The sequence below is a fragment of the Cololabis saira genome, chromosome 23 (genome assembly GCF_033807715.1).
Source record: "Cololabis saira isolate AMF1-May2022 chromosome 23, fColSai1.1, whole genome shotgun sequence".
Classification (NCBI taxonomy): domain Eukaryota; kingdom Metazoa; phylum Chordata; class Actinopteri; order Beloniformes; family Belonidae; genus Cololabis; species Cololabis saira.
In genome coordinates, this window is record NC_084609.1 from 24380474 (window position 1) to 24398227 (window position 17754).

Below are 17754 nucleotides of genomic sequence, written 5' to 3' on the forward strand. Positions count from 1 at the left end.
TTCAACAATCATAATTGTATCTAAAATGATGATCGTTGGTTATGTACAATTATATTTCATGATGAAGAAAAAAAGAAAACAGAAAACAGAAAAGTGCAAAAACAAAATTATCTTTGAAGAAAAACATCAGCCAACAAGCAAGGAAACAAATCCCAGCCAATAAGAAATAATAGACGACAACGGCCACTTTAACCACCTGCACTGAACGATCAACGACTCGGACTCTTTCAGAGGTTTGTGGTGGGATCAGGACGTCGCTCCTCTAAATTTACCTGGTAGATAAGAATTTATCAGTCCAACTTTCAAGAAGCAGATATTTCTAGTTTCATTTATTATTCTTTCTTGTATAAATGTTATATGTATTTAACCGTATAATACCTTATGTATCATTTTTGATATCTGACTTTCTAAGACCTCTGAACCACTCCGATACTCCAAAAGTTATACAAAAACATCAAAAGATTAAAATATACAACAAATGAAAAAAGACATTAATTTACCCAATGAATGAATGACATTTTGAATGACATGTAAGACAAAATTGGAGGTGTTTTGATTTTAATATATAAAAAAACACTTCAAGTGATTTTTTTTTTGTATATTACTTCATGTGTTAGGCATCTTTAAAAAGTAGCATCTTCTTAAACCATCTCTCCTTCTGATTTGAGCACGTTTGGCTGTCATCACGGCTGTCTACACCTAAAATAGCACACACTCGACATTTGGGTTTAATAAGAGCTATTTTTGGCACACAGGGCTCAGTTATGGCACTGGCGCCGCCGTGAGGGCTCAGACGTGTCTTAAAGGTCAAAAGTAAATGCATATTTGGACCATGTGGCTCAGTTCACACGGCAACGCTCACCCCGAGTCAACGCGGTCAACCTAGGCCAAATGTCGGCCAAAGAAAACTGCAGATGTGCGCCGCGTTGGGGCCAAATGTTCTCTGCTTTCTAGGTAGTTAAATGATTGTTGAACACGTGAGACAGTTTTTACAATTTCTTTCAGACAGCATGTGAGTGGAAAGTGACAGGAAATGAATTACAGAGCTATTAGTAAGGTGATATAGTTCAAAAACATTATAAAGATATATCTATATATTTAAAACTCCACACAATTAAGAGTAGTTTTGAATGGAAAGAGCTCCAAGGACATGAGGACAGAGACTGATTTCTGGTCAGCTGCCCATGCTGGCACAGAAGAGGTCTAGCCAAGCTGTCTAAATTATGCAATTCCTCTTCCTCTCACACCACTTCCCTCTCAGTCAGACATCCACAAAGTTTGAGGGAGCGAGTGAAAAGGCCTTACGTAAGCCGGTGGCTGGTGAGAAACACAAGGTCGGCTGGGAGGAACGGGGAGGAACAAAGGATGGAGAACAGGAGAGAGCCGGGTCGAACGCATCGTTGTGAAACTCCAGCACAAGAGAAGAACAATGACGGCGTTACGTCTGATGATTCATGACCACGGCCAACCATTCCCAACGCCGGACAAAGATGGAAAAGTACAGCCAAAGATAGGAGAAATCATCACAGCAATTTTTACAAGCGAGTTGCAGTTGTTGAGTCACTTCTATTGATTAAAATGACCGAACATCTTCAGGCAGTGATTACTGCGGGCTCTGTGAGTTGCTTTTCAATAACAGATCATCTAGAAAGCAGATGTTAGTTACTGGCTTTAGAAAAAAGAAATTTGCATTAATATGGGACAAAATCTTCTAAAATAGACTCCTAATTGAACAATGAATTTCCAAAACGTCAACGGCATCGTCTGCATAAAACAGACAACACCTATACGAGAAATCAGTTTAAAGGGGGAAAAAGGACTTTGTCTGTGGTAAGACCATTTATTTGAGTGTTTGAAGTCACAATCAACTCAAAAATTCTGAAATAACACAACCCAAGTCTGAAAACTTTATGTTCAGTGGGTCCTCCAGATGTGTGGGGTACTGTGACATCACAGACCTGAAAGAGAAGACAATAACCTTTCCTCCACGTCATTATTTCCATCAAACTTCACACCCTATAGCCTTTCCTGCCCCCTGGAAGTGGATTGCTCTAAACCTTTACACCTATTTCAGAAGAGACTAAGGGCCAATCCCAATACACCCCACTACCACTTCCCCCTAAAAAAGAAGCCACAGATTTTAGGGCACTTAAAATCTTCCCAGGGCCCTGTCCCAATACACCCACTATCCCTACTTTTCAGCACCACCACTAAATTTTGCGTGCTACGTCACTGCGTGGTTTACGTTCGGGTACGTAAGCGACTGGGTAGTTACGTTTGCACATACGTCACACCATATCAGGAAGCTAAAAGCTGTTTTATTTTCTGCTGTGGCGCTGTTAATATGCCACTTTATTAAGTTTTAATATTTTTTCAGGAGTAAAAGTAACCGTTAAGATCCCCATCCTAGGATCAGTTTATCCAAATAACGCCTGTTAAGACATTTGATCCGATGTTTTCGGAGAAGAGCCGCCGGCCCGGGGCGCAGCAGCAGCTCACGGCCGGGTCAACCTGCGCCGTCGTCCCGGGGAGAAACCTGCAGCTCTGTGGAGAATTACCGCTGGCTGAAATAAATCATTTAGGAAAATAAATATTGGTTTAATAGATGAAATCTAACAGGCTATGCCTGTTAAGAAATTTGCTCAGAAAATTTCGGGATCAAAACCGCCTGCCGAATCGGGAGATGATTTATGGTTCCGCGTTAAATCGACGCAGAGCCTACGGCGTAGGGTACGGCGTACATCGCTGTGTAACCTCCGCCGTAGGCTCTGCGTTGGTGTAACGCGGAACCATAAATCAGCCTTTATTCTGGCGAGGTTTGAAAAAGACTTCGCAACAACGGGCAAGCGAGTGATAATGTACATTCACTGAGTGAATATTATGAAAGTAAAATATATATTTCTCGCTAGAAATGTAATCAAAACGTATTTTTATGCAGAAACTAACTCAAAATATTGATTTTATTCACAAAAAAATAAGAAATGTCGGCCATGTTTTTTTTTTTATTCAGTCCGCAAATGACGACGAAAAGCATTCTGGGAATTTTTGCTGGTCCTAGGTCGGCTAGTCAGCATCTGCAATCCCTAGCTGTGAAGGGCTAGATTCATACACACTACCCTCGTTTTCCCCACTCCCGTTAGGTGAAAAGAGGAATTGGGACACCACTACCCTCACAGGAACGTGCAAAATTTAGGGGTAGGGCTGAAAAGTAGGGGTAGGGGGAGTATTGGGACAGGGCCTAACCTTGCAGGATAAGGGGGAGGGGCTGAGTTGCTGACCCGCCCATTTAAATCAGCCGTGAAAAGCAGTGAAGACAAGGCTGAAAAGGAGGTTTTTCTGCTGTATCTTTGTGATACTTTGGACAAAGCTTGCCTTTAACACTTCATTTAGATGTCACAAAACTGTGTCAAGTTTTGAAAAAGACACCATAATAAACTCCTTTAGTGACTCTAGATCACCAATGAACTGATTGGTTTTGATTGGTTGATTTTTTTTTTTAAATGTGTTGCCCTCAAACTCTTATATACAGTTTACTTTTACTACTGCAACTCTAAACACAAAGACTCATGTTTCCAGGGAGTATACTTTCCCTGTTTCCAAGCGGAGTGTAATACCCACGGCAGGAAAACGTAAATAAAACAAAATGCAGTGGGAACCCTTTGATTTAACTGCTTTCTGTGTTTATCTGATCATCATCTAAGTCACATTTATCGACAAACATGATGTGTTTAAGCCAATAATGCACAAACAATTATAATTCCTCATGTATTTCTAGAACACACACATTAAAAGGCTAATGAAAGTATTTCGTTGAAATTGTTGCAGCTCCAGTAGTTTGTTAATTAAAACCAGCTACTTTTTCTTGCCAATGCACGATAATCCTCTTGTTAAGTTCTTTAGTTTACATTTTTATGAGTGTATGCAGTCAAAATGCGTTGCAGTGTAGTATGTGTAAATGTGTTTATGGTGAACAGGGAATAACCAGCTTGTCTTCCCCTCCTGTTATCACCTGTGGTGAACCAGCTAGGAGCCAATGTGACACAGTAGTGCACAGCAGGGGTGACTGATGAAGGGCTTGTTCTTAATATTCAAATAAGCTTTCTGACAGTGATTAAGCTGCTATTTATAATCCTTAAAGCCTCTGCTTTTTAATACATCGATAATTGACACTAAATACTATTACAGAGCCATTGGACGCCCTCACCTGAAATATTTGTTATGAAGTCTGAAGGAAAGGGCCTCGTTGGTTTATCTTGAGCATCCCGTGCATGTGAGTGTCTTTGATTGATATTGATATTTGAAACAAAACAATACACATTTGTGAGCATCAAACTCTGCCCATCCCCAAATAGTGAGTTTCTGGTGACTTCCAGACCAAACATCCCAAAAATACGCTCTGAAGTCTTTCTTCATAAAAACGTAAACTGATACAGTGGTACCTATTAAATCCCTGCACAGACAGAGCTGACTGCAGCCAGGACCTCTTAAAAGGGGGCATTAGATGGCCGTTTTCAGGAATTTTTGTTTTATATGGCATATTTTTACTTTAGCTTTGCATTCATTGCATGCATTGCCCTTACTTTAGAACGACAAGTAGTACAACCTTCTGAAAACAAGATGATGCTGACTTAATGTCGTCTAATTAGTCAAATCTCTGTAAGTGTTCCATGAGGGGCAGCGGTGCGTCATGAACTCCTGTTCAGGAACACGATCAGCTCCAAAAATAAGCTACCATGAACAAAACTTTGAAGTTTTTCAGCAACTACAGTACAAGTCCAGAACTTTCTTTTTTTCTTTTTTTTTTTAGGTTTACAAACAGGTCTCAGGTAGGAATCCATTGCTGCAACACTTTCCACTCTGAGAACATGAGAGCGTGTGCCATGTCCTATTTGATCATTTGTGGTTCAACATTGCTCATTCCTTCTTGAAGCTGCCATGAGAAGAATATTTATGCACTTGTTGGCTCAGGAATTGAGCCCACTAGATTAACAGATTTCTTTATAACACCTTTAACTCCTAGCCTTGATGGGACCAATCATCTCCACTGTAGCTTCTCCTTTAAATCAACTTAAGACAGGTCAAGGAAAGGCACATTTGTAGTTACTGTGAGAGTTTTTACATAAAGTAAAAGGTGTTACAACATACAAAAAAAAATGCTTGGAAAAATGTCTATAAAAAGCTCCTTCCTGTAAACCGAGCAGCAAGGTGAAGCGTGCTGGCATGAGTGAACCTAACGGCTCCAGAACATCATCAGATGGGAGGTGACCTTTCCTGACGGCAAGCAAGCAGATGTTGCTGGCTGGACGGTGTCCATATGTGAAGAGCAGAGGAGAAGAGAGGACAGGAAAACATAGAAAACTATATGAAAAGCTGACACACCCTTCTGAAATTGCAGGTTTTAAAAATCTAAAGACGGATGCCACGTTTTTAATGTGATCTTTCAAAAAACAAAAATCCAGAAGAAAAAAATGTAATAATCATGAACAGTTTAACTTAAATTGTAAAAGTCTGCACACTTTTTCATATTGGCAACCCTAACTGTCCTCGGAGTTGACCATCACACTAAAAGTTGGGTAAATGACACTAAACCTCCCATTAAAATGCCATTTATCCATCCATCTTCTGGCGTTTATCCAAGGTTGGGTCGAGGGGGAGAAATGGCTAAGCAGGGAAGTCCGGACATCCCTCTCTCTGGCCACTTTGTCCGGCTTGAGGTGTTCCTAGGTCAGCTGGGAGAAGTAGTCCCGACTGTGTTTCCTGGGTCTTCGGCAGGGTTTCTTCCCGGTGGCATGTGCTGGTAAAACCTCATTTAGGTTTCCAGGAGGGATCCTGTCCAGATGCCGGAGCTCATCTGATCTCCTCTAGTGGCGCTTTTCCACTAGTACCTACTCAGCGCACCTCTACTCGACACGCCCCCGTCTTGCGCTTTTCCACTACGGGCCGAGACGGGTAGAGGCTGGCCAAGTAGATACTTTTTCTGTACCTATTCTGCCGAGATTCTAAGCGTGCTGAGTCGGCCCCTGAATCAGCGCGAGAGCGACTCGCGGTGATTTTATTATACAGCGCAAACGTCTGTTTGGTGATCCAACTCTGAGGTGCAGATGTTCATAAACCTGGTGGCTGACGAGAGAATTAAAAAGGGATCTAGACGGGGCGATAAGGAACGACCGGATCCACCAGGCGCTCTGTTTCTTCTCAGCCTCTCGCGGCTCCAGCTGATTTCTCATCAGCACCGACACAAACAAAGGGGTTGCACAATCGACTACGTCACAGCAGCTTCACCCGAACCCGCCCACCTCTCACCACTTCTCACCTGGGTGTCTAAAAACAAACGAGGATGAATTTGACATTCCATCTTGACGATTTCCCATAGTACTCGTCAAAGTCAACTAAAGGTGCGGGTATGCTTCTGCGTCACACACACGCAGAGCACACGGCGCACCCGTGACGCCGTCACGAATCGTTCAGAGTTCTCCGTCTCTCCATTTGGTCGCGGTGCAGTACCCCCCGCGGCCACTAGTTAGCGATCTTTTTCTGAATGGTTTATCCAACTTTTTCCGGTCACAGTAAATCAAAGAAATAAGGACAACTATTGTGCAAAAAACAAAAACAAAAAAAATCACATATAAACGAAGAAAAAAGCCCTGGAAGTTCACTACTGATTCAAACTGGAAACCGGAAATGCTTCGCTTTCAAACGAACCAATCACAGCCCTCTCGGTCTGCGTGTGGTCGGCGTCTCCTCGACGCGTAGTTACAATTTTCGGGAGGTGCACGTCTGTGACGGCGCATGTGACGGCGTGTCCTCTGCGTGTACAAAAACCACACGCCGTAGGCACGGCGTCGTTTTGACGCAGAACCATAATTCAGCCTTAAGACAAGTGTTGAAGTGGCCCAGTCAGGACCCAAACCTCAGTCCTAATGACCTAAAGACCAAACACTTACAAATACATGACACTGTAATAAAGTTAAAAGGTGCTTTACAGAGTATTACAGCGTGCCGAGGGGTGTTCAGATCCAATCAAGCTATGGCAGGCTCTCTTTTATTTTGACTATTTCTTTTTTCTCCCTGGATTTCTGTTTGTTGGATTATTGCATTCAAGTTATAACAAGTCTGACATTTAAGAACCTGTCATTTCAGAAGGGTGTGCACATATTTTATTTCCATTGTACCCAAGTTAAGCAAACCTATCCTTAACACCATTATTGACAGACATTATGATTGTTCATTTGCAAAGCATATCCCACAAATTCAAATGTCTTGGTTCCTTTTCGAGGACGTGACTGTCTGCTCTTCTCGTTAATGATAACCTCTCTGAGTGATGGCAACAAAAGCAGGGTTCCCTCCCGCCTCTTTTAGGATTTCAATACTCAATTCACAAACCAAAACAAACGGGAACAATACCTGTCACTCACAGTGACGGGACTGCCTTCAAAGACACGCCGCAGAAATGAAAGGTATCAGAAACAGTTTATCATTTTATTGTCCTTCTCGTGAAAAAGAGGCCTCTTTGTTGAAATTCACGGGTGGCACTGATGCTTCATCTCCGGGAGCGAGCGAGAGGAGAGCAGCGGAGCTCTGGGTGACGTGGAGCCTCTTGCTCGCGCTAGCAGCGGGTCGTGCTCCAAATTAGGCCCAAATGAACAATTAACTGACTGAGCAGAAGCTGCAAAAAGAGCTGTCAATCAGAGGGAAAGAGGGAAGATGAAGAGTTGAAAAAGAAGTGAGGGAAGTTACAGACTGATCAACGGACGTGCGAGACTGAGATGCAAGAGGGATTTGAGAAAAGGAAAGGTGTGTGTATCCCCTGCATGCAGCTGTGTTTACATTTCCCGTGTCTCGGCCTGCAAATGCACCGTCTACTACCCATCATGCAACTGGAGTAAGGGGCGATTGGACCATTACAGTCCATGCAGGCTGAACCCGGTGAAACAGCACTTGGATCTTAATTTAGCCACACAAGAGTGTAACAGCACCTAGTTTACTCTCCTAAAGCAGAGCCAAAAAAAGAAAGAGGGGAGGAGAAAGAGACTCATTAAAAATACTCTGAGAGGTTCAAGTGCTTTCAGACTCTGCAGCCGGGAAGATGGCTCGTGGAGAGGCTGGATAATGGGAATTCTCCATTAGCAGTTTGCAGCACGGCCGCAAAAAACCTGGGCCATAACGCGTGACGGGAACACGCATGTTGGAATCAACACGGTTTAAATGATCAGGAAAAATAACAGCTTCTTTGTTCTGTATGAAAGAATAATGTTATTAATGGTATTATTACTGTTTCACAGCTTGTTGATCATCTTTAATCTTCGTTCAAATACCCAGCAGGGGAAGACTCCCCCAGCTGCAGCGTTAATCAAAGCAACCCCAATACACTATATAAGAATAACTGGACAGACCGCTGTGATTCACCCACAGGCTTTCTGAAGAAGGAAAGAACAGGCCTGGTGCTTAAATTAATTACTGCATGTTATCTTTTTAGCTGGACTTAACTGATGTTACCTACGAGGAGCTGTGGTGCTCTAGGGAGAGGTCTGCAGTGTTTCTTCCCCTTTCAAATCTCGTTTTGGTGGCAACCCCACGAATTAGGGAGCCTCGCAGCCCCCGCGGCTTCACCGCTTCTACACAGCGGAGGTTCAAGTAAAGTTTATCAATCCATAATGGAGGCCTACCTGGAGGGCGGCTCGGCCGGTGGAGCCGGGACCCCGCTGTGACGAGGCCCTTTAAGACCCAACCGCTCACTCATTTGCCCCCAATTAAGGGCATTTTGTTATTTTGCATGTACGGGTTATAATTAAGGCCCCGTTTACACGAAGCAAAAACTGAGGCGTTTTCATGCGTTTTGGCCGTTCGTTTACACGAAAACGCAGCTCAAAGCCCCCAAAAACGATCATTTCTGAAAACTCCGGCCAAAGTGGAGATTTTCAAAAACTCAGTTTTCACGTTTGCGTCTAAACAGAGGAAAACGGAGGAAAACGGAGGAAAACGGAGGAAAACGGAGAAAAACAGAGGAAAACGGAGATTTAAGCTTAAGAACGTCACATTATGCACCAGAAACGTCACCAGCGTCATGTGTGCGACCTGTGTTTACAATTAGTTTGGCCACCGTCAATATTTTCTTGTATTTTACCCGTTTTATATTCTAAAGTCCGTTCCGTCTTGGAAGTAAAGCCTGAATTATGGTCCTGCGTTAAATCGACGCAGAGCCTACGGCATAGGGTACGCGGCGATGCGCGCCGTACGGTGCGCGTCGCCGCCTACCCTACGCCGTAGGCTCTGCGTTGGTGTAACGCGGAACCATAATTCAGCCTTAACTGGAAGTTACACGTGTCATTTGTTGATGTTTTTTCCAGGATTCTGATTGGCTGGCATGACGTTACCAGCGTTTTCATGCGGGTCCGTGTAAACGAGGATATTTTTGAAAACGTAGAGGGGAAAATATCTGTTTTTGTAAATACCCGGCTACGTGTAAACGTGGCCTAAGCGTCAAGTCCAAAACATCTTTGGCTTTTATTCTGTAAAGCGTGAACTTGTGAATGCGTGACTAATGAAATACTGAATCTATAAATAGTTCCCACAAGTTACCAAAGTAATCACCTCTTTCCACTATTTCTAACTCCAGCTCCATCCTCTTTTCCAACAGATGTCATGGTAACCGTCTCCATCCTTTATGTGAGCAGTCGGACCATCTGCTTCCTGCCCATCCTGATCTTCTCATCCAAATACTGCCGCTTCTACTTCTAAAACTACGATCAATTAAAAGGCTCTTTCTCATTTAGCAGTAGTGTGAAAGGAGCTGATGCATGTCTAACATTTAAGAAGTTTGAACTGTTGTTACACCAACAAGGAGGACTAATTTGTCAAAGAGATGATTCTGCTGCAAGAGAGAAATCCTAAACATTCGGCTGGAGACAAAGGACTCAACAGAATACAATCCACACTTCAGATCATATTAATATGGCGACTCACAAGATACTGGACTCGAGTGTTAATGTGGTAAAAACTATTTCCAGCGGTTCTATAAGTCACTCAGATTTTTTGGCCATTTAGTGCCGGGCCAAGACGTGTGAAGTGCTCTTTTAGGTCTTTTTCATTTAAAACAATGAGCCTGTGTGTCCGTGCGGAGCTATAAAATTCAACGGAGGCAAGGAAAAAGTCCAAGTGTGGTAATAAAGCTTGACGAAATGGTTTTCAGCCTCACTTCTCTGAACTGTGCGGCGCCCGTTTCTCCCTCTGATGAGCAACAGAAGACACAACAAGAAGATATAGAGAATAAGAGTTTTCCTCCTCTGAGTTTGTGCCAATAGGGGGAAAAAAAGCCTTTGAGAATCTTAAGAAATGAAATAAAAACAATGCAAAAAAGTGACAAGAAGAGAGAAATACAAGGATGACATATTTTTGGATGCATGTCCTCTCTTCTCTCCCTCTTGACAGTCTCCCTCTCCGTGACTCTAATGAATGCAGAGTGTGTAGGCGAGCATTTACACCCTGCCTGGGTGCACACAGCCAGCCCTCCTGAGCAACATACGCGCACAAGCTCATGCACGGGGCTTCTGCAAGTGCTGCAGCGCAATCAGGGATCACACACGGGGAGGCGGACGCACAAGCGCTCCGGAGCGGGAGCCCCGTCGGTGCCACTTCAGGTCGGCCCGGTGCTTCCGCTGCCGTCCCCTCGCAGGCAAACCCTCACCTCTCCCGTCTGATTCCTTCACACTGACGGATCATTATCTTTGGTGCAATGCAGACAGCCAGTCAGGACGGGGTTATGGAGGTTGACGGGGACTGGCACACTCAGCATGTCAGCTCTCATTAACAGAACAACCTCTGTGGCCCAGCGTGGGCTCAGGGAAGGTGCGGTCGTGGACTCACCCTCCTTTGATGTAGTCCAGAAAGGTGACTTCTATGTCCACCAGAAAAGACAGCAGCGTTACCTGTGAGGGACAGGGATCCAGTCAGAGACCGACACTGATAATATTACATTTCAAATGCTATGCATTAAGAAAATAGAGCAAAACATCTGGTGTTATGACTTACTGTTCCAGAGTTGAGGTATTTTTTCTTCTTGCCTTTTTTCTTTGCATTGATCACCTTGAAAAGAACAGATAATTGTTTATTATAACCAATGAACTGGCTGGACCAGACTGAGTAGATCAGGGGTCAGCAAACCGCGGCTCTAGAGCCGCATGCGGCTCTTTAGCGCCGCCCTAGTGGCTCCTGGAGCTTTTTCAAAAATGTTTGACCTTTTTTTCTTCTTTTTTTGGACATTTCGACTTTTTTCTCGACATTTCGACTTTTTTCTCAACATTTCGATTTTTTTCTCAACATTTCGACTTTTTTCTCGAGATTGTACTTCAAAATGAATCTCGATATTTGGACTTTTTTCTCAACATTTCGACTTTTTTCTCCAAATTTGGACTTTTTTCTTGACATTTCCACTTTTTTCTCAACATTTCGCCTTTCGCCATTTGCCTTCATTCTAAGGCTTATACAAGACTTTTCATTTTTTGCGGCTCCAGACATATTTGTTTTTTTGTGTTTTTGGTCCAATATGGCTCTTTCAACATTTTGGGTTGCCGACCCCTGGACTAGAAGGTGATTGATAGCTGTTCATAAGGTCAGCTCCCCGTATCTGGTTGGTTAGTACCTGAGTGAAGCCAAAAGGCTTTGAGTAACTTCTTTGACACATAAAACAAAAAAACTCTTTCATATATCAGCTGCATGCAGCACAATCACCTTGGTATTAATGAATCAATGCCTACTGGTGACTTGAATTACATATTCTTCAAAGCCGAGGCAGAACAGGAGGAACAGCAATAATCCAGCTCTCAGCTCTATGAACCAGCCCGAGACCTCTGGTCGGTCTTTAGAGTCCACTCACTTTGTCTTCTTTAATGATGAAACCAGAGGAACCAGTCTTGTTGTGGTGTATCGCCCTGGCGGTCCTTACTCAGGCTTTACCTCTCAACCTTTCTATTTCACTTACAGCTCAGTACAGTAACTGTGGCCGGCGGCTTTAACATTCAAACAGATGCTGACAATGATTTTCAGGAGTTCTTTTTCCAAACTGATGGAAGGAAGTACTATAAGTCCTCTTGACTAATCTACCTCTGTTCTCTGACAATCAACCAGGAAACGTGCCATATCCTTAGGTGGAGTGTAAAGTGTCTGATATTTATTGATATGTATTGTTATTTTTTTGTTTTAGTTTTTAAATATACTCTATGTTTGTACTCTGAGTGTCCTCTGCACAAGAATTGCTATGTACTTTAACAAATGTACAAATGGCAAATAAACTGTATCTATCTATCCAATCATGTACTAACAGCTCTGCTCTGTCGGTCAGACCGTTTTAAGCCGTTAAGCCGACCACTCCGCTTCACTCAACCCATGTTGCAGTTTTCCACTTTTGAACCTTGTTTGACGATTTTGCGTTACCAATTACAAAGGTACAGCAAAAGCAGGTTAAGAGAAAGATGATGAAGAAGGATAAATATGTTCTGAGGTGGCTCTGTGATACATATAAATACATTACCACCAATTAATTAGCAAGAGCATTTTATTGCATCAATCAAATAATCAAAAACATTCAACCAAATCAAGTAACAGCCATCATTCTCTATATTCATGGGCTATATATAACATTATATATGCAGAGTTTAGTTTAATTTGACTCAGGATCATGTGTTTGCAGCTTCCTGGCAGTGACTGTGATTAGTCAACCTGTATATGTTAAAAATGAGCCTAAAGAACCATGAAACAATTGATCAAATTTTTTAATCTGTGGATTTTTACTACTTAAATCGGTGAATTTCTTTCCTGTGAATGAGGCATCCTGGAATAACTCAAGAAGAATTTCCATGCTTGAGAACATATACCGTACAGTATTCGACTGTCTAACGTGACTGCCGAACAACAAACTCCAACATAATACAACTGAGCCGCCTTGTTTCGGTTCATTTAAGTCAGTGATGAACAGAGGTGTCAAGTAACAAAGTACAAATACTTCGTTACCTTACTTAAGTAGAAATTTTGGTTATCTATACTTCACTGGAGTAATTATTTTTCAGACGACTTTTTACTTTTACTCCTTACATTTTCACACAATTATCTGTACTTTTTACTCCTTACATTTTAAAAACAGCCTCGTTACTCTATTTCATTTTGGCCTTTAAAAAAAAACTAGTTAAATTGCTCCATCCGGATAGAGTGAATTTGGTTGTGGCACAGATGTTCTTGTCCAGTTTTGTTCTTACATCCGTTGCCGTTTGACCTGCAACTAAACTTGGATGTACATTCCAATAAAGGTTAGGATAAATGATAACATGCCTCTGAAGTTTGACTTTTTGCACCATTACAATACTTATAGGCAACTAGTCATCATATCTCCTGCTCTCTGAAACACATGTTAATGCTCAATAGTACACATATATGGTTCTTTAATATATTTGCATTATACTAAGATGCATTCACTTTCAATGGCTTTTGTCCTTAATGGCTTTTTTCCCCCTTACATTACTTTTACTTTTATACTTTAAGTAGTTTTGAAACCAGTACTTTTATACTTTTACTTGAGTAAAAAACTTGAGTTGATACTTCAACTTCTACAGGAGTATTTTTAAACTCTAGTATCTATACTTCTACCTGAGTAATGAATGTGAATACTTTTGACACCTCTGGTGATGAAATCTTTGAGTGCGCCGCTCAAGTCTGCAAGAAAACTATGAGATCGGAGTGGAAATATCCAGCCTTCCCATCACACTGCATCTACTGGACCTTAAAAGTGGCAACCGCGAAGTTATATCACCCCTTTTATAAGCTGTGTTAAGTTGAAACTACTTTCTAGCGCTGTTTCTATCTTCATTATTACACAATTCGGGATCATTTCTGGTGTTTCCAGATCCCGCTGCAAACCGCAGGTGTGTGGACATGAATACCAGTCAGCACAGCAGTGAGTGTAACCAGACACCAACTGCTGTCTCTAATATAAACATATACTGGGAATATTAAGACACTGGTTTTCAAGGAAAACACTAATCTGAGTCCTTTGTGAACTCTGGGCCTCAAAGGAAATTCACAGTCCAGTAAAGGAAGGTTCAACATGGGCAGAGACATTCAGACGGGGCTTTATGAGTATATAAAAGAGAGAACCGGTTCTTAAAAAGGTCCAAAGCAGAACCAGATTTCAAGCGTTAAGAGAAAAGCAGCTGCCAGGATTTGGACCAGGACCACCAGCTGTGACGCTCGGTGCTAACCAGTGCTAACATTCAGAAGTCGGGCTGGAGACCAAAACCACGTCAGGTGGTTCTGTGAATATAAAACAAGACAGAGTGTATCCCCAAATACCCATCTAAAAGATAAATACATTGATAAAAGACATGATTTCCGCTGTGGCTTTAAATTTACACGAGGTCTTACAGTGCTACCCCAGGGGGAATAAACCAAGTTGTTCTGTAAGGTCGAGCCCAGACACAAGCAGAGCTGAAACCCCTTTTGAATCTCAAACACTTGATCCGTGCTTTATGGTTTCATTAAACGGAGCCAAGGAGACGGCTCAAGGAAGAGACAACCAAATATGTGGATTTATGCATTTCTCCTTGATTTACTCTGAGCAGGAATCCTCAAGGGCACGTTTGCTTTTGGAGGTGAACTCAGAGCCGGATTAAATAAATGGACTACACTAGGCAGACTGTGATTTTTGGGCCCCCCTCCATCGATGTTATTTATGAAATCTTAAACTTACCAAAGTTACTAATAAAACTTAATTCACATTTTACATAGCATAGTCATAGTCAAGTTGGTTCTTTGTATTCCAAAATAAGTCATGTGTTGTATATTAAACAGTCTATCAGACTATTTTTAGATTTTTATTATTTATACGTTATTACAATGCTCTATTAAATGCTATTAAATTATCCTTATCTTATCGATTGTGAGCATTTTGCAGAAAATCTTAATTAAATGTGTTGATTAAATTGAATAGTTAAATAAGAAGTCAAATCTACAAAGACCAATACAATTTGCAGTAAGACAAAGTGTGCTGTAGTATGTATGTCTGTATGTGTATATGCATGTATGTGTATGCATATGCAGAGCCGTTTGAGAGATTTGCGAGGCCCTGTGTGAAATAGCCAGGGGGGCCCTCGAAATTTTTGGGTTTTTCGGGTCGGATCGGGTGTCTATATGCGCAATTTTAACTCTCCAATTAGCAAAATACTGGATACCTTCCCCTGCCTCATCATCATCTGGGCTTACCTCGACGCGGGGCCCCATGGCTGCTTGAGACCCGGGCGGATCGGTGATTTTTGTAACAAATTTATCAAACGTGCCTTTCAGAGAGGCATTAAACTCTTCCATTTTCTTTAGTTTTTTTCTTTTTTCATCCCCTGATGTAAATTTCCTGAATCTGTCTCGTTCTCTCGACATTGTGTGACAGTTTGTTCCAACTCCACTCGTCTGGATCAGACTAGCTTGTGTCCGCGCTTGGTCTGATCAGTTGTATTGAACAACAGACACGCGTCATCATTGCACATATATTTATTGATATGCACAGACTAGTACACATTTAGGTCTGTAATGGAACGTGACTGTTGATATTTATAAAGAAAAAAAAAAAAAATTGGGGGAAAAAAAAACGGCCCATAGCGCCAGGCCCCTTGGGGCGCCAGGCCCCTTGGGGCGCCAGGCCCCTTGGGGCGCCAGGCCCCTTGGGGCGGACAAAAAATAAAAAAATAAATAAAAAAAATTTTTTTTTTTTTTGTCCCTCTGTCTGGGCCCCCCCCCCTGTCGGGCCCTAGGCACGTGCCTAGTCTGCCTTTGCGTTAATCCGGCTCTGGGTGAACTGTGGCTGTAACGCTAATAACAGACGCAATCACTATTACTAATTCCTAAACAATCATCTTTCTTGTCTCGTTAACTTTGATTGATAAAGGATGGAATTTAAAAGATGGAAAAAAGGGTCCATACGAGGGACAGAAATTGCAAATTGTGTGTGTGTGTGTGTGTGTGTGTGTGTAAACTGGTCTACATGCTGATCTGAGGAGAATTGGGCAAACAGCTGAAAATGTCCCCCGTGAGTTTCCGTCTCTGTGTGGAGCTCAGTTAATCAAGAAATGTTGACTCTTCCTGAGAGGCAGAAAGCTCGTCATCTGTCTTATTGTCGCTGTGTGCGTGCATGTGCTTATGTACATGCATTCATGAATCCAAAAGCTGTGTGAAATGAAAAACTTTTCTTTCATAAAATGTTGGATGAAACTTCCATCATTATTGATTAATTACCAAAAGATGGATACAAACCCCTGACGAAAAGATGGAGAATATATAACCTTTTTATATGTTTCCTGATACACAAATCACATAAAAACTTTTCTAAATAGCAAATGTTTTCAGATAAAGTCAAGGAAAACTTCACGGCATCACTGAATAACGAGAACAAACTTATCGTATCACCCTGTTAACTTCTAGAAGAAAAACGTTTAAATAACGTTATTATGTTGAAAAGTGAAAATTTAGTTAAAGGATTATGTTTTACTTATCGGGAAAAAAAGTTGGCTAAACTGTAAAATGCTAACTGAAAAAAAACATTGTGACAAAGTGGGTGAGAGCACACCATTTGTCACCATGTCAATCTATTATCTTAGTCTCTCCAAATTCAACCGTCCTTGTTTGTTTTGGTTATAGGTTCATCATTCTTTCATGCCATGCAGGCACATAGTAACCCGGGTTTGTTTGTGTTCTCAATTATTTCATTTAAAATAATACAGACAAGTATTGTTAAGTTTAAAGTGATTTATTTGTTCAGTTTTGTCATTTATCATGAGTTTGATTATGTTACTTACCATACCCACCAGGTTCCAGTCGCAAAAGGAGGGAAAAGTGCAACCACTTCCTGAATTTATACCCAGGTGACCTCATTAGTGAAGTCACTGGGTTGAACCATGTACGGGGGGAGGTACATTTTGGGATTTGTCTTCTTATTGATTTTTGATTATTTTTGGCATGGTTGAAAATGTATCTGTTACATAATAGCTTTGGTTATGGTATTTGATAGTGATTGTAGTTGAAGGTGAACTATTAATTGCTCAGTTGATTCCAAGGGAGGCGAGTGGAGTCACCTTTGGAGTGGTACAGCCTGATGGAAGGGCCTACTTAACCAGCTGCTGTCTGCTGCCGGGGGAAGAGGAGAGAGACCAGTGTGCAGCCATGGGCACATGTTGCTTGACTTTACGTGGGTTTTTTGGAAAAAAATAAATTGTTCTTGAACTTTTAGCATTGCTTCTGAGTCTGCCTCCTTCCATCCATCTACTCTGGTCACACTTCCCCACATTTGGTGGCAGTTGGTGGGTCCCAGGCCAGTAGGTGGCAGTGAAGATGTCAATAAGAAACCAGAAGAAAAATAAAATGGAGTGTCTACCAGAATTGTCACAAGATGTTTGTGACCAGCAAGGGGCAGCAGGTGGTCAACCTCAGGAACAAAGTACGGCAGAACTGTCTAATCTTTTGCGATGCTTAATGCAACAGCAGGCTGACCGGGATGCCAGGACGGATCAGGAGCGTAAGCATGAGGAGGAGAGGTGGAGGCGAATACAACATCAGTTTGCCCAACTCCAACAGGAGGTGCAGCAGGACCGGCAGGAGCGTCTGCAGCCGAGGGACGGTTCGGCTGCCACATCCGCCCCTTCCATAGGGCCAGCACCTGAAACAGTTGCCGGGCCATCACAGCCGGCTATCGGAGGTCAACATCCCAGTCTGGTGAGGTTACCT

The 17754-nt window shown here is 42.2% G+C and overlaps 1 protein-coding gene across 1 annotated transcript in view; it reads right to left on the reverse strand.

The window, feature by feature from the left end:
• LOC133423987 (copine-8) overlaps positions 1-17754 on the reverse strand; it is a 132481-nt gene that overhangs the window by 17107 nt on the left and 97620 nt on the right. The window contains exons 12-13 of the mRNA XM_061714338.1: positions 11029-11082; positions 10864-10925 (exon numbers count right to left, since the gene is read on the reverse strand). Of these exons, the coding sequence (XP_061570322.1) occupies positions 10864-10925; positions 11029-11082 (116 nt within the window). The remainder of the gene's footprint in view (positions 1-10863; positions 10926-11028; positions 11083-17754) is intronic.